Source organism: Mobula birostris, chromosome 9 (genome assembly GCF_030028105.1).
Source record: "Mobula birostris isolate sMobBir1 chromosome 9, sMobBir1.hap1, whole genome shotgun sequence".
NCBI classification, from domain to species: Eukaryota; Metazoa; Chordata; class Chondrichthyes; order Myliobatiformes; family Myliobatidae; genus Mobula; species Mobula birostris.
In genome coordinates this window covers 80,149-105,779 of record NC_092378.1, presented here as the reverse complement: position 1 = coordinate 105,779, position 25,631 = coordinate 80,149, and the positions used below count along the sequence as shown (strand labels likewise).

The 25,631-nt window shown below is 43.6% G+C and overlaps 1 protein-coding gene across 1 annotated transcript in view; it reads left to right on the top strand.

Moving 5' to 3' along the window:
- The window catches only part of LOC140202464 (uncharacterized), a 39,575-nt gene extending 16,518 nt beyond the window's left edge, over window positions 1–23,057 (top strand). Inside the window, 3 exon segments of the mRNA XM_072267327.1 lie at window positions 21,070–21,128; window positions 21,130–21,184; window positions 21,266–23,057. Coding sequence (XP_072123428.1) covers window positions 21,070–21,128; window positions 21,130–21,184; window positions 21,266–21,679 — 528 coding nt within the window. The 3' untranslated portion in view covers window positions 21,680–23,057.
- The last annotated feature ends 2,574 nt before the right edge of the window (window positions 23,058–25,631 follow it).

Below are 25,631 nucleotides of genomic sequence, written 5' to 3'. Positions count from 1 at the left end.
GGAAGGATATAAATAAGGTTGAAAGAGTGCAGAGAAGGTTTACAAGGATGTTGCCAGGACTTGAGAAACTCAGTTACAGAGAAAGGTTGAATAGGTTAGGACTTTATTCCCTGGAGCGTAGAAGAATGAGGGGAGATTTGATAGAGGTATATAAAATTATGATGGGTATAGATGAGTGAATGCAAGCAGGCTTTTTCCACTGAGGCAAGGGGAGAAAAAAACCAGAGGACATGGGTTAAGGGTGAGGGGGGAAAAGTTTAAAGGGAACATTAGGGGGGGCTTCTTCACACAGAGAGTGGTGGGAGTATGGAATGAGCTGCCAGACGAGGTGGTAAATGCGGGTTCTTTTTTAACATTTAAGAATAAATTGGACGGATACATGGATGGGAGGTGTATGGAGGGATATGGTCCGTGTGCAGGTCAGTGGGACTAGGCAGAAAATGGTTCGGCACAGCCAAGAAGGGCCAAAAGGCCTGTTTTTGTGCTGTAGTTTCTATGGTTTCTATGAGTGTAAGGTTTAACATTAGATTGGGATCATTTTGAACTAGAACCAAGATCTTGGAACTGTTTGATACCAGAAACCCTACACATACTGAAGAATGGGCACTTAGGAAAATTATTAGAGCATGGGAGAAGGAAGTGCAGGAGTTAGATTTTAACTTTAGGAATACTTCAGCTAAAGTGTTTCCCCTTTAAGGAAATAGAGGGGACATTGTGTGGAGAAATGCAGGTCAGGATAGACTGCAGAGAGATTGCAGAAGATAAGTAGCTCAGAGCTGGAGTGCACCTTCATCCAATCAGGAAAACTGTTGTGGGGGGCAAACATCCCAGCTCAATGCTCAAATCTGCTGTTTCAGCTGTGGTCATGTGAGTTAATTATACCCAGAACAGGACAGCAAACAGTTCATTTAATCTGAATCCTAACAGAGATCAGGGATTAGGGTTACAAAAAGGTCAGAATATGTTGGAATTTTGGTTAATGTGGAGATGTCATGCTTTAAACTTGTTGAATGTATACTTGTGCATGATGAAGAACTTGCAGTATTTCTTTGTTTTAAAGTCTGAAGGTAACACATTTCTTCAGTTGTGTTTGTTTGTAACCATGTTTTGGAGCAAGGGATTTTCTGAAATGGTTTAAAGTGTGAATGGTGTGTTTCAAATGTGAAGTGTGGCCATGTGACATGACTTCACTTGAGAGAGAAAATGAATGTGTGTGTGAGTGTGTGCAAAAGGTGTTATATGTTTGGCCGATCAGTATTGAGAGGAAGTTTGAATTAATCCTCTGCTTCAGAGGATAGCACGCATTAGGGTTAGGGTTTAGTTGAAATATTTTGCTGTTCGGAAATGAATTTGAAGGAGCTCTTGTCTTTTAAGCAGTTGTGTGACTGCCTCGTGGGACCCCACACAGCAGTTTCCTTTCTTTTGTTCTTTGAAAAATGTCTTAAAGTTTTTCATGGTGGGCATTAACTGTTAATTCTAAGTTTTGCAGTTGAAGGATGAAGAGTTTTTGTGGATTTTTGTTTGGAATAATGAGTTTTTGGTTTTTGTTTCTTTATTCCTTTTCCATGGAATTGGGTTTAGAGAGGCCAGATTTCACATTAGCCATGTGGAATCCAGATTTAGGTGATGGAAATCTGCAACTGTATTCCGGATACGAGAGGACCACATTTTAGAGGGAAATGGGCGTTTGAGGAAATTGCTTATTGCTGGACAGTTAAACTGGGAATTTGAAATTAACATTTGGAAGATTGGAAGCAGGAATTTGAAATTAACATTTGGAAGATTGGAAGTGGGAATTTGAAATTAACATTTGGAAGATTAGAATGTATGGGGAGCAATCCTAAAAGTTGTTTTTACTGATATAAAAGATGTTTCCCAAGACTTTAGACATATTGACTTTGAGTTTGAAATTTTGAAAAATATTTTGATGCAATCATAGTGTTTATCATGTAAATTACAAATGAAAGCTTAATTTAAATATTGGGCTGGTGAAAAAAGCAGTTAGGCATTAATTCCCTCACCATCTTAAAGCTCACATCTTATCCAGCTGCTGCTGAATAGTCAGTCAGCCCTGACATTGCAGTGTTAAGATGTAGTTGTAAAGGGTATTAAAGTTTCAACCTTGAACTGCATGGGTGTCAGGATATGATAGTAAATGATCCTGAGAGAATATTTGTGTCAAAGCGAAAAGGGGGAACATAGAATAGTACAGCATAGTACAGGCCCTTCGGCCCACAATGTTGTGCCGACCCTCAAACCCTGCCTCCCATATAAGCCCCCACCTTAATTTCCTCCATATACCTGTCTAGTAGTCTCTTAAATTTCACTAATGTATCTGCTTCCACCACTGACTCAGGCAGTGCATTCCACGCACCAACCACTCTCTGAGTAAAAAATCTTCCTCTAATATCCCCCTTGAACTTCCCACTCCTTACCTTAAAGCCATGTCCTTTTGTATTGAGCAGTGGAAGAAGATCAGATAAACCAAGAACAAAGACACAAAGGAAAAACTTTTTTTCTTTGTAGATTGTTTCTCACCTGTACAGGATGGTGAGAGGAAGACCGACTGTGGGAAATATGTGAGGGTAAAAGAACACAAAGTCATAAAAATTAAAGCTCACTCAAAGTTATCCCAAGGGGGAATAATAAGGCTAATGACTTTGCAAAACAAGGTGTTGCAAACAGACGTCGCAGTTGCAGATTAGCCGAATTGAGAGGCAAAAAGAGCAACATAGTAAGATTATGGCTTTAAGATGAGAAAAATAAAAACAGATGTACAATAACTTCTAGAAGAGGCAGGAATATACAAAGAGCATAGGGAAGTGCTTACTAAAGGCTGAGTGGTCTTATGTGAAATTTGTGGTTCTGGAGGGGGAATGAAACCAAATGACCCACTGATGCCATAAACTATGGGGTTATCAGGGTGCTGAAAGTGCTCTGGAAGGAATAGAAGTGTAAACCTTTAAACACAAGATGAAGGGGAAAACATATTTTGTTGTAATGTAATTAATAATGATTGGAGCCATGTTTGGTCTTGCTCCAGAATCATTAGAGTGGACAAATGTGTCAACAGTGATGTTGCTACTTGGAAAACATTTGGTGATCAAAAACAACTTTTCACAGTGAATTTGGGCTAATGAAGGAGTAATAGTGATTTAAATTTGTATTATGCTGGTCTGAAATGCATGGACAAAGTCTTAGATACCCCAAAGGGTATGGATCTACAGTTTTTATACAAAATTCTCCAGGTGACATTATCAAGTATCCCAGAGGGAACGATCATGAGTCAGCTTTTAGGTCCAATTGTTGAACAGCCTTCAGGTAATGATGGCTGCAGTATGGTTACAGTTCTGTGGGATATGTCTGGGGCATTGATTCACACAAGATAGATCTATTGAGGTGGGAAGAACCAAGTATTTTCCATAGGATGCTTCAATCATTATTAACTGTGCAGCAGAAGACATTGTGCAGGGAGGTTGGTAGAGTAAAAAGGGTTCACAGTGTGGGCAAATATCATGAGAAGGCTTCAGTATCCTTAAGTAACCCACCAACACATGCTATTGTTATGAATGGTACTGGGAAAGGGATGGATTCATCAAGATGCCTTCAAAGAGGAGACTATTGAGCTTGCCCAGAAGAAATGACAAGACAGAAATTTACAAACTGTGGTTTCAGTACTTATGAAAATTGTTCGTTGTCGACTTTTTCCTGTGAATAATCAGTCTGCCTTGCAATATACATTGGTATAACAGACATATGACAACTGCAGCCGCTAGTTATACTAAGGGATGGAAACAGTGCCCTTTGGAAAGTCACAATATCGCAATTGGGGATATGACATTAGAACTGGTTATTGGAAGATGAACTTTCCCTCAGCCAGCACTAAACATGGTAATGAAGCAGAACTCACAATCCAATGCACTGATACGGATCAATACTTGTAGGACTGTTGTTACAGAGTTGCTGCCAATTCCTCATTTGACTGCAGAATGGACATGTGTTGTGGAGGAGGCAAAGGAGATGTAATCCATCAATGGACTAAACACAGTAAAGGAGTTAAGACGTGCTGATAATTCAAATGAAGTATTGCGTGATTCAGACTTTTAGAGTAAGTTTTGGAACTGGGAATCCAATGTTCAAATATATCCGTGGGTGAGAAGAGTAATGCATGCTACTGTAATAGTACTTTTATGTATATTAATTATTATGCTTAATGTATATCAACTTAGAAGGTAGAAGGCTGAAATTACACAAAAATAGACAGTGATGGTCTTATAAAACAGAAGAAACAATCACTGGTATAAAATGTGTGTAAGAATTCATTAAGTAAATATTACTTTTGCATTTATATATTGTGAGTGTTGCACACCTACAGGTGGTCCATATGAGCCAACAGAATGAAAGGACGATGATGATCCTAAAATAGTTATCTTTGGATCAAGTGGAAGATGTTGGCCAGAGATAACTACAATCAGTGAATAGGAATGGAGGTGGTCATTTTGTGAGACTGATCTTGCAACCGCCATTTGTGAACTGATTCATGCCCTGGGATAACTTAATCAGAGCAATTGAACATGGAGCCTAGGAGTTTCTGCTAATGATCTGCTAAACCTAAGACCATTTTCAGATAAGACCATAAGATATAGGAGCAGAAATAGGCCATCTGGCCCATTGATTCTAACTGAAATTTCATTATGACTGATCCATTTCCCTCTCAGCCCTAATCTCCTGCCTTCTCCCTGTATCCCTCCATGCCCTGACTATCATAAGAACATAAGAAATAGGAGCAGGAGTAGGCCATCCGGCCCATCCAGCCTGCCCCGCCATTCAGTAAGATCATGGCTGATCTGTCTGTAAACTCAGCTCAATCTACCTGCCTTTTCCCCATAACCCTTAATTCCCCGACTATGTAAAAATCTATCTAACTGTATCTTAAATATATTTTGCTTCCCTGGACAGAGAATTCCACAGATTCACCACTCTCTGGGAAAAATAGTTTCTCCTCATCGCCGTCCTAAATCTTCTGCCCTGAATCTTGAGGCAATGTCCCCTAGTTCTAGTCTCATCTACCAATGGAAACAGCTTTCCTACTTCTTTCTTATCTATCCTTTTCAAAATTTTGTTTCTATAAGATCACCTCTCATTCTTCTGAATTCCAGAGAGTATAGTCCCAGACGACCCAATCTCTCCTTATAGGTTAACCCCTTCATCTCTGGAATCAACCTGGTGAACCTCCTCTGCACTGCCTTCAAAGCCAGTATATCCTTCCTCAGGTATGGAGACCAGAACTGCACACAGTACTCCAGCTGCGGCCTCATCAGTACCCTGTATAGTTGCAGCGTGACCTTCCTAGTCTTGAATTCAATCCCTCTAGCAATGAAGGCCAACATTTTGTTTGCTTTCTTAATAACCTGTTGTACCTGCAAGCCAACCTTTTGCGATTCTTGCACAAGGACTCCCAAGCCCCTCTGCACAATAGCGTGCTGCAATCTTTCACCATTTAAATAATAATCTGCTCTTCTATTATTCCTTCCAAAGTGGATGATCTCACATTTACCAACGTTGTATTCCATCTGCCAGACCTTGGCCCACTCACTTAACCTATATATATCCTTCTGCAGACTCTCCATATTCTCTGTACAATTTGCTTTTCCACTCAGTTTAGTGTCATCAGCAAATTTTGCTGCGCTACTCTCAGTCCCCTCTTCCAAATCATCAATGTAAATGGTAAACAGCTGTGGGCCCAGCACTGACCCCTGCAGCACCTCACTCACCACTGACTGCCAACCGGAGAAACACCCATTTATACCAACTCTCTGCCTTCTATTGGTTAACCATTCCACTATCCATGCCGATACACTTCCTCCGACTCTATGCATCTGTATCTTATTTACATAACTCTCTTGTGCGGCACCTTATTGAACGCCTTCTGGAAATCCAAGTACAGTATACAACTTCCACCTGTTCCCCTCTATCCACTGCACTCAACAATTTATCAACCTCTGCCTTAAATATAAACAAACATTTGGCCTCCACAGCTGCCTGTAGCAATGAATTCTATATTTACACCACTCTCTGACTAAAGAAATTCTGCCTCATCTCCATTCTAAAAGTACATCCCTCTATTCTGAGGCTGTGTCCTCTGGTCTTAGACTCCCCCACTATAGGAAACACACATCCACTCTATTAAGGCCTTTTAACATTCGATAGGTTTAAATGAGATTTGCCTCATTCTTCTGAATTCCAGTGAATTCTAATGATTTGATTTCATTTTTTTACCAATATAGCCCATTCTGCCAGCCTGCCTTTCCTTCTGATACAATGTGTATCCCGGAAGACTGGAAGATTGCAAATGTCACTCCACTCTTTAAGAAGGGAGGAAGGCAAAAGAAATTATAGGCCAGTTAGTTTGACCTTATTGGTTGGGAAAGTGTTGGAATCTATTATTAAGGATGAGGGTTTTGAGATATTTGGAGACTAATGATTAGTCAAGGTCAGCATGGTTTCCATAAAGAGAAATCTTGCCTGATAAATCTTAGAATTTTTGAGGAAGTAACAAGCAGGTGGACAAAGTTGAGGCAGTGGATGTCATTTACTTGGATTTTCATAAGGCATTTGCTAAGGTGCCACACAAGAGGCTGCTTAACAACATAAAATCCTATGGCACTACAGGAAATATACTGGCATGGATAGTGGAATGGTTGACAGGCGGGAGGCAACGAGTGGGAATAAAAAGGACCTTTACTGGTTGGCTGCCGGTGACTAGTGGTGTTCCTCAAGGGTCAGTTTTGGGACTTCTGCTTTTCACATTGTTTGTCAATGATTTAGACAATGGAATCGATGGCTTTGTGGCAAAGTTTGCAGATACATGGAGGGGTAGTTAGTGCTGAGGAAGTAATGCAATTACAGCAGGACTTAGGCAAATTGGAAGAATGGGTAAGAAAGTGGCAGATGGAATTAGTGTTGGGAAATGTATGATAATGCATTTTGGTAAAAGGAACAATAGTGTGGACTATTATCTAAATGGGGAGAAGATTCAAACATCAGGGGTGCAGAGGGATTTAGGAGTCCACAAGAAGTTTAATTTACAGGTTGAGTCTGTGGGAAAGAAGGCAAATGCAATGTTGGCATTTATTACGAGGGGAATAGAATATAAAAGCAAGGAGATAATGCTGAGCCTGAGTCAGGCTGCACTTCGAGTACTGTTAACAGATTTGGGCCCCATATCTCAGAAGGGATGTGGTGTCATTGGAGAGTCCAGAGAAGGTTCACGAAAGGATGATTCTGGGAATGAAGGGGTTAACATATGAGGAGCCTTGGCAGCTTTCGGCCTGTACTCACTGGAATTTAGAAGAATGTGGGAGGATCCCATTGAAACATGCTGAATTTTAAAAGGACTAGTTAGAGTGGATGTGGAGAGGATGTTTTCTGTGGTGGGAGTATCCAGAACTAGAGGGCACAGCCTCAAAATTGAGGAGCAACCCTTTAGAACAGAGGTAAGGAGGAATTTTTTTAGCTAGACAGTAGTAAATCCATGTAATGCTGTGCTACAGTCTGCAGTGGAGGCCACGTCCATGCATATATTTAAGGCAGAAGTTGATCCTTTCCTGATCATTTAGGGCATCAGCGGATGTGTGAGAAGGCAGGTGTGTGGGGTTGAATGGGATCCGGGATCAGCCATGATGAATGGCAAAGCAGACTGGATGGGCTGAATGGCCTAATTCTGCTCCTGTGTCTTATGTTAGGCTCCTAGCTATATACTTCTTTCAGCCATGATTCAATGATGTCCACAACATTATGCATTCAAATCTGTAACTCTGCTGCTAGTTCATCTACCTTATTCCATATACTGCGTGAAGTGTAACACCTTCAGTCCTCTATAATCATCCTTTTTGATTTTGACCCCCTTTTACATTGCAACTCATCCCATTGTCTCCAATTTTGCCCAATCATCAGCCTCTCCTTGCAAGAATTCTCATTACACTCTGCCTCTGTTTTTAAACCAACTACCCCATCCTCAGCTCAATCACTCTGGTTCCAAGCCCCCTGCCAAGTCAGCTTAAACCCTCCTGAACAGATCTAGGAAACCTGCCTACAAGGATATTAGTCCCCCAAGGGTTCAGCTGTAACCCATCCCTTTTGTACAAGTCACACCTTCCCCAGAAGAAAACCCAATGATCCAGAAATTGGACCCCCTGCCCCATTTACCAGTTCTTCAACCATGCAGTCATCTTCATCTCTATTCCACCTGGACTACGGTATTAATGGATTTGTGGCTGAATTTGTTGATGATACAAAGATGGGTGGAGGAGCGGGTAGTGTTGAGGGAACAGACAGCCTGCAAAGAGACTTAGATAGTTTAGGGGAATGGGCAAAGAAGTGACAATTGAAATACAATATTGTAATGTGTGTGGTCATGCACTTTGGTGGAAGAAATAAATGGGCAGATTATTATTTAGGTGGGGAGGGAATTCAAAATGCAGAGATGCAAAGGGACTTGGGAGTTCTTGTGTCATTGTCATAGTCATACTTTATTGATCCCGGGGGAATTTGGTTTTCATTACAGTTGCGCCATAAATAATTAAATAGTAATAAAACCATAAATAGTTAAATAGTAATATGTAAATTATGCCTGGAAATAAGTCCAGGACCAGCCTATTGGCTCAGGGTGTCTGACCCTCCAAGGGAGGAGTTGTAAAGTTTGATGGCCACCGGCAGGAATGACTTCCTATGCCACTCTGTGTTGCATCGTGGTGGAATGAGTCTCTGGCTGAATGTACTCCTGTGCCCAACCAGTACATTATGTAGTGGATGGGAGACATTGTCCAAGATGGCAAGTGTGCAGGATACCCTAAAGGATAACCTCCAGGTTGAGTTGGTTGTGAAGAAGGCGAATGCAGTGTTGGGATTCATTTCTAGAGGTTTGTAATATAAGAGCAGAGATGTGATGTTGAGGCTCTATAAGACCCTCGTGAGACCACACTTGGAGTATTGTGTGCAGTGTTGGGCTTATTTTAGAAAATATACTGGATATAATGACATTTGAGAGGGTTCAGAGAAGATTCACAAGAATGATTCCAGGAATGAAAGGGTTACCATATGAGGAACGTCTAGCAGCTCTTGGGCTTTATTCCCTGGAGTTCAGGAGAATGGCGGGGGGATCTCATAGAAACATTCCGAATGTTAAAAGGCCTGACCAGATTAGATATGACAAAGTTATTTCCCATGGTAGGGGAGTCTAGGACAAGAGAGCACGATTTCAGGATTGAAGGACATCCATTTAGAACTGAAAAGTGGAGAAATTACTTTAGTCAGAGGGTGGTAAATCTGTGGAATTTGTTGTCACGAGCAGCTGTGGAGGCCAAGTTATTGGGTGTATTTAAGGCAGAGATAGGTAGGTTCTTGATTAGCCAGGGCATCAGAGGGTATGGGGAGAAGGCAGGGGAGTGGGGATGACTGGAGAACTGGATCAGCCCATGATTGAATTGCAGAGCAGACTCGATGGACCGAATGGCCTACTTCTGCTCCTATATCTTATGGTCTGTTTATTGTGATAAGCAGCTTTTTATTAATAACACAGTTGCTGATGTAATCTTATTATCTTGGCCCAATGTCCGGGGGACCCAATTTGACTGGTTTGAAGCAATAAGAGTTGAATAGAACAAAAGAAATCACAAAAGGCATGAAGTTGAAGGTAAAGGCCAATACTGCTTGTAGCGCTGGGCTACAGTGAATGGGAATCTGACACAGGTCAGATGACCTCGAGCCAACTAAATTGAAACATCACAGATTGACCTGATAAGGAAAAGTATAAAAATAGTTAATCTTGGGGGTTCAAGCAGTGACAATTCCCCAGAGACCAACCATTGCAAATGTGGAGGACCCCACATCGGACACATAGAGAATAGATCAAGACCACAAGGAAAGCTTGCTTGGCCAGTGTATCACCTTTTCTGTTCATGGAGGGTCATGGAAACCTAGTAGGTGTGCACACAGACAGTTTGTGAATTCGTGTGTTTGTTGGTTGAGACAATAAAGATACTTGTCAATCTGTGCCTAACTAATCATTATTACTAAGAGGTAATCCTTACAATCAGATCTTTGGGTACAGAGCTTCGAAAAAGCGACGCAATGGACTTTTAACATTGTAAACCAGCGAGTTATTTGTTATGTCTCCCTTTTTGCTGTGAAATGGTGACACCTCTTTCTCCCTTATTAGGGAGAGAGAATCTGTGGTATGTCGAATACTGGGTAACTGCAAGTAGGTGTCTTTGCTGTTGCTTTGCTCATGCTTGAGTGCTCAGTGGCAGGTGCCAATGCTTTTTTTTGCCAGTGGGGGGAAGGGGAATCGTGCTTATTGCCGCTTACGTGCAGGAGGGAGAGGAGCTGGGGGGTGGACTTTGGGGTTCTAATATTTACCTGTCATTTATTATTTGGGGGCACTCCTCTGTTTTTGTGGATGGTTGCAAAGAGAAAGCATTTCAGGATGTATATTGTATACATTTCACTGATATTAAATGTACCTTTGAACAATATAATGAGGGTCAGGGACTATGGCTACTAATGACAGAGTAGCAACATTTGGAAGTTGATTGACAGAAAACAATAAGGTTGACTGTTGACACATACCATGCCTATTGACATTGAGTATATTGTTTGTGGGAACTTGCTGTGTTAAACTGGCTATTGACTGGATTGGTGTCATTTGGGAGAGGGGAGGTAATGCTTGTAAATGCTTTCAATGGCATATTCTTACCCAGAAATCTCTGATCTTAACAATGTACTATCACTATGAATTGAGTGTGCAGGTGCTGAGAGTCTAAGCTTTTGATGAAAGGTGCACATACATTCAGTAGACAAAGTGCTCTGTCATTGGGCGCGCTGGACCTCCTAGGCACAGCTGAGATTTTGTGATCTACTAAGAATTTGGGACTTGGACAAAAAATATATTTGAGTTTTTCCTCTCATGAGAAACTTATAACTTATCTTTCAGATAAGAAGATAAGTGATTTTCTACCAATTGAAGAGGAACATTGAGATCATGTCTGATGTCCAGAACCAGCTGATGTCCATACCTCGGTAGATAATGAGAATAGTTGAAACTGAGAGCTTTAGCTCGGTGGTTACTTTGAATGTATTTTAAATTCCTTCAACGCGGGTTCATAGCTCACCAACGATGGGCACTGATTGACGTTTTTTTGGGCTTTTTCAGTGGCTCAGACACATCAGCTACAGGCAGGTAGTCAACCCGGGGCCACAGGACACAGATAAGTGGGTGACCGTCAGGAGAGGGAAGGGATGGTACCAGGTAGTGGAGAGCATCCCTGTGGCTGTCCCCGCTTAACAGTAAGTACTCCATTTTGATTTCTGTTGGGGGGAATGACCTATCTGGGGGAAGCAACAGTGGCTGTGCCTTTGGCACTGAGTCTGGCCCTGTGGCTCAGAAGCGTAGAGAATGGAAGAGGAGGGCAGTGGCAATAGGGGACCCTATAATTAGGGGGACATATAGGCGATTCTGTAGACGCGAAAAAGAAATAAAGATGGTAGTTTGCCTCCCAGGTGCCAGGGTTTGTGATGTTTCTGAGTGCGTCTACAATATCCTGAAATGGGAGGGGGAGCAGCCAGAGGTCATGGTACATATTGTTACCAATGACATAGGTAGAAAAAGGGAAGTCCTGAAAGCAGAATACAGGGAGTTAGGAAGGAAACTGAGAAGCAGGACCATAAAGGTAGTAATCTCAGTATTGCTGACTGTGCCACGTGACAGTGAGTATAGGAATAGAGTGAGGTGGAGGATAAATGCATGGCTGAAGGATTGAAGCAGGGAGCAGGGTTTCAAATTTTTGGATCATCATCCTCTTCTAGGGCAAGTGTGACCTCTACAAAAAGGATGGATTGCACTTGAATCTGCGGGAGATCAATATCCTGGCGGGGAGGTTTGCTAATGCTATTGGGGAGGGTTTAAACTAGATCTGCAGGGGAGTAGGAACCGAAGTGATGAGGTAGAGGATAGGAGGTTGGAGCACAAGTAGAGACAGCTTGTAGGGAGTTTGTGAGAAAGGATAGGCAGATGTTAGAGCAAAGATGCACTCAGCCTGATGGTTTGAGATGTGTCTATTTTAATGCAAGGAGTATCATAAACAAGGCAGATGAACTTAGAGTGTGGATCAATATGTGGAACTATGATGTTGTGGCCATTACAAAGACCTGGATATCTTGGGGCAGGAATGGCTGCTGAGTGTGCCACACTTTAGATGTTTCAAAAAGAACAGAGAGAGAGGCAAAAGAGCTGGGGGCATAGCATTGCTAATTAGGGATAGTGTCACGGCTGCAGAAAATGAGGAAGTCATGGAGGGATGATCTACTGAGTCAGTGTGGGTGGAAGTCAGAAACAGGAAAGGGGCAATAACTCTACTGGGTGCTTTTTATAGACTCCCCAATAGTAACAGGGATATCAGGGAGCAGATAAGGAGGCAGATTCTGAAACGGTGCAAGAATAATAGGGTTGTTGTGATGGGAGATTTTAAGTTTCCTAATGTTGATTGGCATCTCTTTAGCACAAAGAGTTTAGATGGAGTGGAGTTTGTTAGATGTGTTCAGGAAGGTTTCCTGACGCAAAATGTAGATAAGCCAACTAGAGGAGAGGCTGTACTTGATCTAGTATTGGGAAATGAACCTTGCAGGTGTCAGATCTCTCAGTGAGACAGCATTTTGGCAGTAGTGACCACAACTCTATCTCCTTTACCATAGCGCTGGAGGGGGATTGGAGCAGACAATTTTGGAAAACATTTAATTGGGATAGGGGGAAATATACTATTAGGCAGGAACTTGGGGACATAAATTGGGAACAGATGTTCTCAGGGAAATGCATGGCAGAAATGTTGCAAATATTTAGGGAACATTTGTTTGGAGTCCTGCAGAGGTATGTTCCATTGAGGCAGGGAAAGGATGGTAGGGTTAAAGAACCATGGCGTACAAAGAAAATCTAGTTAAAAAGAAAAGCTTACGAAAGGTTCAAGAAATTAGGTACTATTAGAGCTCTAGAAAATTACAAGGTTGCTAGGAAGGAGCTTAGAATGGAATTGGGAGAGCCAGAAAGGGCCATGAGAAGGCCTTGGTGAGCAGGATTAAGGAAAACCCCAAGGCATTCTACAAGTATGTGAAGAGCAAGAGGATGAGACGTGCACGAATACGACCAATCAAGTGTGATGGTGGAAAAGTGTGCATGGTGTTCGAGGAGGTAGTGGAGGTACTTAATGAATACTTTGCTTCAGTATTCACTATGAAAAAAGACCTTGGCAATTGTGGGGATAACTTACAGAAGACTGAAATGCTTGAGCATATAGACATTAAGAAAGAGGATATGCTGCAGCTTTTGAAAAGCATTTAGTTAGAAACTCACTGGGACTGGATTAGATATACCCCAGGCCACTGTGGGAAGTGAGGGACGAGATTGCTGAGCCTCTGGCAATCATCTTTGTGTCACCAATAGGCAGGGGAGAGGTTCCGGAGAATTGGAGGGTTGCAAATGTTGTTCCCTTGTTCAAGACAGGGAGTAGAGATAACCCAGGAAATTATAGACCAGTGAGTCTTACATCAGTAATGGGCAAGTTGTTGGAGAAGATCCTGTGAGAGGTAGGATTTAAGAGCACTTGGAGAGACATAATCTGGTTAGGGATAGTCAGCATGGCTTGTCAAGGGCAGGTCATGCCTTACGAACCTGACTGAAATCTTTGAGGATATAACAAAAGACATTGATGAAGGTACAGCAGTGGATGTAGGGTATATGGATTTCAGTATGACACTTGATAGGGTTCCCTATGCAAGGCTCATTCAGAAAGTAATGAGGCCTGGGATCCAAGGAGACCTTGCTTTGTGGATCCAGAATTGGATTGCTCACAGAAGGCAAAGGGTGGTTGTAGATAGTTCGTATTCTGCATGCAGGATGGTGTCCAGTGGTATTCTGCAGGGATATATTCCGGGACCCCTCCTCTTTATGAATTTTTTATAAATGACCTGGATGAGAAAATAGAAGGGTGGGTTAGTAAGTCTGCTGATGACACAAAGGTTGGGGGTGTTGTGGATAGTCTGGAAGATTGTCAGAGGTTACAGTGGGACATTGATAGGATAGAGGACAGATGGAGTGGCAGATGGAGTTCAACCCCGATACGTGTGAAGTGGTTCATTTCAGTAGGTCTAATTTGAAGACAGGATATAATATTAATGGTAAGACTCTTGGTAGTGTGGAGGATCAGAGGGATCTTGGGGTCCGTGTCAATAGGACACTCAAAGCTGCTGCACAGGTTGACAGTTTTGTTAAGAAGTCATATGGTGTGATGGCCTTCATCAACCATGGGACTGAGTTCAAGAGCTGTGAGATAATCCTACACCTATACAAGACCTTGGTTAGATCCCACTTGTGTTCAGTTCTGGTCACCTCACTACAGGAAGGATGTGGATACTATAAAGAGAGCACAAAGGAGATTTACAAGGATTTTTCCTGGATTTAGAGGTAACTTACCTCGCCTCGACCCATTATCGCCTAAGCCCTGTTAAGCCAAACCCCTCCTACTCTGTCTCCCTCTACTCCAACGTCCACTCTATAAAGCTGTCTCCTTTTAAACTCTTCCCACTGGTCTAACTCATGTCCACACACTTGTGCAGTCGTGCCTCGATCAAACCCTAGCAGGATCAATAGGCTCCAGGACAGGTTTTTCCACCAGGCCATCAGACTGATTAACTCACGCTGACAGAATTATATTTATAAGCTATATTGACTGTCCTGATGTATATCTTACTGTACATACTATTTATTACAAATTACTATAAATTGCACCTTGCATATTTAGACAAAAACGTAATGTGAAGATTTTTACTCCTCATGTATGTGAAGGATGTAAGAAATGAAGTCCACTGAGCTGGAGGAGAGATAACAGTGTGCCGCGCATGCGCAGCCCTCCGGTGAAAATGATCTGTTAAATAGGGGCCGTGGACAATTCTGATTTGATGGAGACAGACGTGAAAGCACAGAGGAACATCTGGAGAAATATCTGAAATGCAAGTTCGCTGCTGTTGTTAATCCGCGATCGAGAATCTTCCGGAGGGAAGGCCCCAAAATCCCCGGCTTTGCCTGCTGCTGGCGACCGAGATTGAGGTCGATTCGTTCAGATAGAGGTGGTGCTCGGTACTTGGTGTCAGAGAGCTGATTGGAGGCTCGAAGTTTTCGGCCGACTCAGAGTCGGACTGTGGTCGGACATGGCAGGGAGAGTTTTTCTTCCTTCTCCTGTCTGCGTGAGATGTGGGACATTTGAGAGACTTTGAACTTTTTACTGTGCTTATGGACTGTTCTTCATCAAGTTATGGTATTGTTGCACTGTTGTAACTATGTGTTATAATTATGTGGTTTTGTTAGCTTTTTCAGTCTTGGTCTGTCCTGTGTTTTGTGATATCACACTGGAGGAAATATTGTATCATTTCTTAATGCATGCATTACTAAATGACAATAAAAGAGGACTGCGCGTCTTCATAATCTAATTCAATGGTTGCTGCCTTTACCTGTTGATGATATTTGGTAATGCTTTTTGTGAGGGCAATGCAATAGTTCAGCATACCCTTCTCCCTGTTATAAGTATACATCCATCAGCTTAACTTCCAGTGGCACATCAGATGGCAGGCACAAGGGCCGTCCCATTATGATTTCATGTGGGGACAGACAGGCCAATGGTTCTACTAGCAGTTGAATAGTCATCAGAACCAAAGGCAGCACCTGGTTCCATGTTAATCCAGTTTCTTCACTCAATTTGCTAAGTTTATTCATAATTGTTCCATTCATCCTTTCTACAAGGCTCGCCGACTGAGGATGGTAGCTACACAATGGAAATTGTGATCCATCTGTAAGGCATAGCTTATTCTTTAATGACTTTACCATTCGATATTTTCCCAGGGATCCCAAATTGCGGGATTGTTTCCTCTAACAAACATTTTGCTACCATAACTGCATAATTCTTTCTACAAGGAATGTTTCAACCAATAGTGAGAACAAATCAAAAATAACTAATACCTACTGATACCCATCACATTGAGGAAATTGAATGAGGCAGTGTACAGAAGGGCCATGTAACGACAGGGTATGAGATGCTGTTACTTGTACCACTTTTCCCATATTCTGTTAGGCACATCTCATACAATGTCTACAGATTTGTTCTGTAACTTGAGATACTACAGGGTCATAGCAAGTTTGGTCAGTCATTCCCCACTTGCCCACATTTGAACACATCTGGCAATAATGGGGCCATATTGAGTCCATCTGGGTGAAGCCACATACCATCGTGCTGCTTCCAACCCAGCTTGTCCCACTTTGCCCTTTCATCCGATGGAGTGGACTGCTATGCTGCTCCAAATTGGAGTGTCATCAGAGCCAGTCTGCGCTTGCTTCTGGAACAACAAGGGTGGCCTAACTGCTGCCCCTTTTGCAGCACGATCTTATTACCTTTAGAGAAGGGACTCTGGAAATGGATGCTGCCTGGCCTGCAGAGTTCCTGCAGTATTTTCTGTGTGCTGCTTGGATTTCCAGCAGCTGCAGATCTTCTTTTGCTTGTGGTAGGAACGTAAAAATGCAAGAAAAGACTTGCTGCAGAAATCAGGATGGTTAAAAGATCGGACGAGGTTGTCCTCGCAGACAAGGTGAAAGAGGAACAGCAAGTTCACAGCACGGTGCTTACCCAGAAGCCTCCGCGTATCGGTGACGCAACGCCGGTGAGCCCCGAATATCGCGCATGCGCTCAGTAGACAACAGGCTCTGGAGTGTCGGTAGCAGGTAGGAGCGGGGCTTTCGGAAATAGCGTAGGCGTCAAAGAAGTGAGGTGTCGGTCCGAAACGTCGACTGTTCACTCTCTTCCGTAGATACTTTCTGGCCCGCTGAGTCCCTCCTGCGTTTTGTGTCTGCTGGAGGAACTCAGCAGGCCAGGCAGCATCGATGGATAAAGGTAGAGTCGGCGTTTCGGGCCGAAACCCTTCGGCAGGACTGAAAAGCTGAGGAGTAGATTGAAAAGGTGGGGGAGGGGAGAGAGAAACACAAGGTGATCGGTGAAACCTGGAGGGGGAGAGGTGAAGTAAAGAACTTGGAAGTTGATTGGTGGAAGAGACAGAGGGCCCTAGAAGAAAGAAAAGGGAGGAGGAACACCATAGGGAGTGGATAGCTGGGTAAGGAGATAAGGTGAGAGAGGGAAAAGGGGATGGGAAATGGTGAAGGGGGGGGAGCATTACCGAAAGTTTGAGAAGTCAATGTTCATGCCATCAGGTTGGAGGCTACCCAAATGGAATATAAGGTGTTCCTCCAACCTAAGTGTGTCATGATCACGACAGTGGAGGAGACCATGGATGGACATATCGAAATGGGTGGCAACTGGGAGATCCCACTTCTTCTGGTGGACGAAGCATAGATGCTGGGCAAAGCGGTCTCCCAATCTACGTCGGGTCTCACCGATATACAAGAGGCCACACCGGAAGCACTGAACACAGTATATGGCCCCAACAGACTCATGGGTGAAATGTCACCTCACCTGGAAGGACTGTTTGGGGCCCTGAATGGTGGTGAGGGAGGAGGTGTAGGGGCAGGTGAAGCACTTGTTCCACTTGCAAGGATAAGTGCCAGGAGGGAGATCAGTGGAGAGGCGAATGGACAAGGGAATCGCTTAAGGAGCGATCCCTGTGGAAAGCAGAAAACAGAGGGAGGGAAAGACGTGTTTGGTGGTGGGATCCATTTGGAGATGGTGGAAGTTTCAGAGAATTATCTGCTGGTCGCGGTGGCTGGCTGGGTGATAGGTGAGGAAAGAGGAACCCTATCCGTGGTAGCGTGACGGGAGGATGGGGTAAGAGCAGAAATGTGTGAAATGGAAGAGATGTTCTAGAATGAAGGAGATGTCCTTTTTCAAAGAAAGGGGCTTCCCTTCCTCCAACATCAGCGCTGCCCTCAGCTGCATCTCTTCCATTCCTAGCATGTCTGGTCTTACCCCATCCTCCCACCACCCTACCAGGGATAGGGTTCCTCTTGTCCTCACCTATCACTCCATCGGTGAGACCTGATGTAGATTGGGAGACCGCTTCACTGAGCATCTATGTTCCGTCTGCCAGAACAAGCGGAATCTTCCAGTGGCCACCCATTTTAATTCCATTTTCTGTTCCTGTTCCAATATTCCGATATATCCATCTATGGCCTCCTCAACTGTAGGGATAAGGCCACACTTGGGTTGGAGGAACAACACCTTATATTCCATTTGGGTAGCCCCAACCTGATGGCATGAACATGAATTTCTCAAACTTCTGGTAATGCCTCCACGCACTCCCCACTTCACCATTTCCCATCCCCTTGTCCCTCTGTCATGTCATTTCCTTGCCCGCCCATCACCTCCCTCTGGTGCTCCTTCCCCTACCCTGCCCCTTCTGTCTCTTTCACCAATCAACTTCCCAGCTCTTTGCTTCATCCCTCCCCTTCCAAGTTTCACCGGCATTTCTCTCTCCCCTCCCCCCAACTCTCAAATCTACTCCTCAGCTTTTTTTCTTCAGTCCTGCCGAAGGGTTTAGCCTGAAACATCGGCTGTACTTTTTTCCATAGATGCCGTATGGCCTGCTGAATTCCTCCAGCATTTTGTGTGTGTTGCTCGGATTTCCAGCATCTGCAGATTTTCTCGTCTTTCATAAACACTGGCATCTGCACCCTGACTGAGGGACAATTGCTGTAAGCTCTGGACACACCGAGGCCCCACAAACCTGGGACAGTCCTGTTCCTTTCCCTCTCTCTCAGCCCCATGAACCGTACCCGGGCCAGGGGAGTTTTCTGCTGGTGAGCAAAGATGCTGTGCCATTTTAGCCATGCTTGTGCATCACTGGGACTATATCAAATAGATGGGTTTCTGGGTACAGGGGCAGCCATGGGTGGTAGTTCCAGTGCATTCCCGGCCAGTCCGTAGAGTGTGTTTGTAAGCGCAGGCATAGGGACAAGGAGCGGATGGATCTGTTAGACACAGCTGAGCTCCTGCTATCTAAATCCAAGGACAAACAAGATAAAATCTGCAGAAGCTGGAAACCAAGCAACACACACAAAATGCTGGAGGAACTCAGCAGGCCAGGCAGCATCTATGGAAGAGTACAGTCCTCTTTTCCATAGATGCCTCCTGGCCTGCTGAGTTCCTCCAGCATTTTGTGTGTGAATCTAAATCCAAGGATTAGAAATTTAGAACAAAAATATAGTTCTGAGGTAATCTCGGATGAAGAGTCTACCTTCCAATCAGTGAAATTTATCATTTAGTGCTGTATTGAAAAAAAGAACAATATCATTCCATCAACTTTTGTTCTTGGATAAAAGATACTGGAGCAGAATTAGGCCATTTCACTCATTGAGTCTGCTTCACCATTTCGTCAGGTTAATCCATTTTTCCTCTCAACCCCATTCTCTGCCTTCATCCCTTCATGCCCTGACTAATCAAGAACCTATCAACCTCTGCATTAAATATATGTAAAGACTTACCTCCACAGCCACCTGTAGTAATGAATTCCATAGGATTCACCACTCTCTGACTAAAGAAAATCTTCCTCATCTCCCTTCTAAAAGGATGTCCCTTCCTCACCACTGACTCAACCTGCCAATTAACCTTTAGGGAATCCTGCACCAGATGTCCATCTTCTTGTCAAGGTGACTTATCTACTTTCAGACCTTTCAGTTTCCACAGAACCTTCTCCCTGGTAATGTCACTCATTTCTGAGCCCTGATACTCTTGAACTTCCACCATACTGCTAGTGTCTTCCACAGTGAAGATTGATGCAAAATGCTTATTTGGTTTGTGCACCATTTCCCTATTCCCCATTACTACTTCTCGTTTCCAGAGAAAATTTCTTGCAAAAATCACTTTTGTTCTACTTCCTCTTGTTCTGGACCTTTCTGCCAGTAAGAACATGTTGTATATATTCTCTCTGGGTACATGATGATATCAAACACTTTGTCCTGGGCAACAAGTAGTCTGTAGCTTTCACATGTCAAATATGCTAAACTCCAATGAGAAAGCCTACTCCCCTCTCCTTCACATTCATTGGCATTACCATCGATGAGTTCATCACTGTCAATCATTTTTGCAGAAGGGTTCAGTGTAATTGGAAAGACTCCAGGATCAACCATGTAATATCATGTGTTCTTTGTAGTGCTCTGGGGGACATGACAAGAACTTCAAATGATACTAATGTTCCCTCTAATGTTTTTCAGCAACTGCACAGGCCAACTATTGGTCTGAGCGAGAAATTCTTACACGTCCTGAAAACTGTGTGGCACTTTAAATTAACATTATATGAATTTAAATTCCAGCTGTGCGGCAACAAAGGCTATCTGCATGAGAGTATTTCAGTTACTGCACAGCCACGCACCCGTGCAGCTTAGAGGGATCAAGTGAATAATACTAATGGAGAGAGTCAAATTGAGCCATGTCACAGATGAAAAGTTCCATTCTGATACAAACAGGAAAATCATCAAAGAATTTGATGGCCAGTCCAGATGTCTGATCTGTGCCCAGTCAGACGATGAGGAGTTGTTCCTCCATTTTGTGTTCAACCTGGTTGCAAAAGTGTGATGTCAGAGACCACCGTAGAGATGAAAATTAACTCATCTGAAGTGCTGTCCTTCACCCATTGATGACTTTTGTAAATCTTATTACAGGTTAGAAACGACAGAGAATCAGTGTACGGGAACCTCAAACACAACAACGCGTCAGCTTTGCTGTCTCTCTCCAGATAGTTCCTTTATAAAACCAATGTATCTGTTGTTGATTTTTGGAGATGAAGAAGTATCTCTTCCCAGCCTGAAATGTGCTTTGTGTCTGAAATGAAGTTTTCTGTTGTAACTCAATGGAACCAGGGTGCTGAGAATATACCAGCATTTGTTCACCAGAGATCAGTTCTTCAACTGCATTAATGGTGCAAAGATTTTCCTATGTCTGACATCAATTTGTTGAATTGATAGAGAACTGTGGGAAGGGATTCTCTCACTCATTCCAGAGGAAGACACACTAGCAAAATCACACGGAGGAGAAGCCGTTCACCTGTTCTGTGTGTGGGAAGGGATTCACTCACTCATCCAACCTGCAGACACCAGCAAGTTCATACGAGGGAGAGGCTATTCACTTGTTCTGTGTGTGGGAAGGCATGAGTGTCATCCAGCCTACAGGCACACCAGTCAGTTCACACTGGGGAAATGCTATTAACATGCTTAGACTGTGGGAAGGGATTCACTCGGTCATGTGACCTACTGGCACACCAGTCAGTTCACACTGGAGAGAGGCCATTCACTTGCTCAGACTGTGGGAAGGGATTCACTCGGTCATCCAACTTACAGAGACATCAGCGACTTCACACTGGGGAGAGGCCATTCACCTGTTCTGTGTGTGGGAAGGGATTCATTCGCGCATACAGACTGCAGACACATCTGTCGGTTCACACTGGGGAGTGGCCTTTCATCTGCTCACACTGTGGGAAGGGATTCTCTCAGTCATACGACCTGCTAGCACATCAGACAGTTCACAGTGGGGAGAGGCCATTCACCTGCTCATACTGTGGGAAGGGATTCACTCACCTATCTAGCCTACAGAGACATAAGAGAGTTCATGCTGGGGAGAAGCCATTCCCCTGCTCAGACTGATGGAAGTGATTCACTCTGTTATTGAACTGAAGGTATATCTGCAAGCTCACTAAGGGAAGAGGCCATTCACATCAAATTAAGTTTAATTATTTTTAAAACCATATGTAAATACAATTGAATGAGACAGCATTCCTCTGGGGCCAAGGTTGGAAACATTCAAAAATACCAAGTAACATAATCAAAGTAGTGAGCAAAGAAGTATATTCACTCAATAAAAAATCATATATATATAGTCATATATATAGAGCGACAATGTCCGGTGATCGATGGTAGTGTCCCAGCGGTGTGCAGGCACACGTAATACAGCTTATCATTCCACCACTCAAACACAAGATGGCAGTATCGATGGGAGAGTCCAGGCCCCAGCCGTGCGCAGACACCACGCTGTAAACTCTTCATGTTTCTCACCTGGACTGCAGCAGCAGACAAGTCCGAAGTTTGAAGTCTAGTCTTCATTACCATCAAGGCTACACAGCTCCCCTGTTGTCTGTCCACCCACCAGACAAGGGTAACAGCAACTCACATGATCACAGGTGAAATGTCCGAGCCAATCTCTGAACCAAACTGGCTCCTTCAACATCCTGGCAGGCTCTTCCAATATCCTGACTTGCTCCTTCTCCACCATCCTGACCTCGGCTGGCTCCGTAAGCTCTGAATGTGGGAAGAGATTCACTCGGTCGTCCAACGTTGTTGCACACTGCAGAAGGTAGTTAAATAAGCTGCATGCTTGATGTTAAGATGTTTGGATATGGTCCAAGTGCAGAGCGAGGCACAGCTAAGTGGGTCAGTAGTTCACTGACTTTAATGAAAACTTCGCAGAATTTTAAGGGAAAGAGAAACAATAAGCACTAAGCCAACAGGACCAGTAACTAAAACTCTGAAAATGAATGTAAAATATCAATGCTGCAGTTGAAAGCAATATCAAAATACTAAATGAATAACACTCCTTTCCAGCGTCAATCTGAACAGTAGTCCTTTCTTAGACACGGATGAAGGTAGGCAGGAAGCATAACGTTGCTGTGCTTTGCTCAAGTCTTGACAAGACTACGATGAAAAGAAGGAAGTTAAATGCTGCCATAATGAAACATAATTAGCTGGAAAGTGCATATTCAAAAGCGCAATTGCCGAACCTGTTGCACAGTCTGCCAGTGGGGGCGCATAGACCACGCAGTAGAGTCCATGATTGTGACATTAGATATTTCACCATCACAGCTGCTGACTCCAGAGGCAAGTTCAAAGTTGGTGTAGAATTCGGCAATTATTGTTGCTGCTCATCAAACCCGGTTCTGCACCCTGGTCACTGGGCATGGGTGGAGTTTATTCTGCTGATGTTCACCTTTAATGGGACTGAAGTTTAATATTCTGGATCTATGACAAATAAATCCGTCCCATTTTTAAACTGTGTCCCAGGTGTCCAGTGACTCTGCAACATACCCAGTGTACAGTAGAGAGTCAACCCAGCCCAGCTAGACACTGTCAGTGTTTCTGTTCCATGTTCTGTTCTTCGTATATTGGTGGTTAACCTCCTTATTCCCTGCTCATTTCACAGTTATTATTGTTACAAGGATCTACTCCTTAGTAATTCCACACGGTAGGCTTATTCAGAAAGTCAGAAGGCATGGGATCCAGGGAAGTTTGGCCAGGTGGATTCAGAATTGGCTTGCCTGCAGAAGGCAGAGGGTCGTGGTGGAGGGAGTACATTCGGATTGGAGGGTTGTGACTAGTGGTGTCCCACAAGGATCGGTTCTGGGACGTCTACTTTTCGTGATTTTTTATTAATGACCTGGATGTGGGGGTAGAAGGGTGGGTTGGCAAGTTTGCAGACGAGACAAAGGTTGGTGGTGTTGTAGATAGTGTAGAGGATTGTCGAAGACTGCAGAGAGACATTGATAGGATGCAGAAGTGGGCTGAGAAGTGGCAGATGGAGTTCAACCCAGAGAAGTGTGAGGTGGTACACTTTGGAAGGACGAACTCCAAGGCAGAGTACAAAGTAAATGGCAGGATACTTGGCAGTGTGGAGGAGCAGAGGAATCTGGGGGTACATGTCCACAGATCCCTGAAAGTTGCTTCACAGGTAGATAGGGTAGTTAAGGAAGCTTATGGGGTGTTAGCTTTCATAAGTCGTGGGATAGAGTTTAAGAGTTGCGAGATAATGATGGAGCTCTATAAAACTGGTTAGGCCACACTTGGAGTATTGTGTCCAGTTCTGTTCGCCTCACTATAGGAAGGATGTGGAAGCATTGGAAAGGGTACAGAGGAGATTTACCAGAATGCTGCCTGGTTTAGAGATTATGGATTTTGATCAGAGATTAAGGGAGCTAGGGCTTTACTCTTTGGAGAGAAGGAGGATGAGAGGAGACATGATAGAGGTATACAAGTTATTAAGAGGAATAGATAGAGTGGATAGCCAGTGCCTCTTCCCCAGGGCACCACTGCTCAATACAAGAGGACATGGCTTTAAGGTAAGGGGAGGGAAGTTCAAGGGGGATATTAGAGGAAGGTTTTTTACTCAGAGAGTGGTTGGTGTGTGTAATGCACTGCCTGAGTCAGTGGTGGAGGCAGATACACTGGTGAAATTTAAGAGACTACTAGACAGGTATATGGAGGAATTTAAGGTGGGGGGTTATATGGGAGGCAGGGTTTGAGTGTTGGCACAACAATGTGGGTCGAAGGGCCTGTACTGTGCTGTACTATTCTATGTTCTATGTAATAATGATCAGCAAGCACATAGAGAATCTGTAATTACTGACAAGTACCCTTATTGTCTCAATGAAAGAACACATGAATTTACACAACTGAGTACCTATGTGCACATCTACGCAGTTTCCTGACCCTCCGTGAACAGATGGATGTTCAATGGAGCAGGGTTCGAAACCAGAAACAGGTCAGCACAGGGCAGAGTTTGTGGCACTGGACAATGGTCAGTGTGTAAGAGCGTATGGTGAGAAGGGAATCAACAGGGGGGTGTGCCAAAGAATGGTGGAGTAGTAACATTTGGAAGCTGACTGACAGTTTAGAGATACTCTGTTCAGCATGAAACGTGTGTGTTTGGAATGGCAAGTTGTTCTTGCTTGATTGTCCTGTGATATAGCTGGAGGCTTACTATATATAGTCATATTTGTAATATATTGATCGTAATATAATTTGTAAAACTCTGACTCTAAAACTGGATCAGGCTTGTATTTATTGTACGGCATAGTGCCTTTTATGAGTTTGTATTTTAAAGCAAGATATTGGTGAATGACATTTGCCACTTGATTATGCCTGTGTAAGTAGATAAATTGAGTTAAACTGCCACACACAAACAATGCTGGAGGAACTCAACCAGCCAGGAAACATCTATGGAAAAGAGTAAACAGCTGACATTTGGGACCAAAACCCTTTATCAGGACTGGAGTAAAAATACGAGAAGTCAGAGTAAGAAGGTGGGACGAGGAGAGGAAGAATTAAAAGGTAGTAGGTGGGTGAAACGGGGAGTGGGGGGGTGAAGTAAGGAGCTTGGAAATTGATTGGTGAAAGAAATAATGGGCTGGAGAAAGGGGAATCTGATGGGAGAGGGCAGAAGGCTATAGGAGAAAGGGAACAGGGTGGAGCACCAGATGATAGGCAGGTAAGGAGATAAGGTGAGAGACCATAAGACACTATTTGTTAGAAGCTGCAGCTGGATGCATCCCGCAGTTATAGTCATCAGGGACACTGGAGGTTTCCCTACCTTCCCACATTCCACAAGAGGAGCATTTCACTATCCTGCCTGACACCTGTACTGATCCTCCCACTTCCTTCAATCAAAAGGTGTATCCCGGCACCCACATGGGCCCCAGCTATGCCTGCCCTTTTGTTGGCTATGTGGAACAAACTATGCTCCAAGCCTACACGTATCACTCACCAACATTTCCTACAATACATTGACGACTGAAATGGTGACCGTATCAATTTTGCATTCATCTTCCAC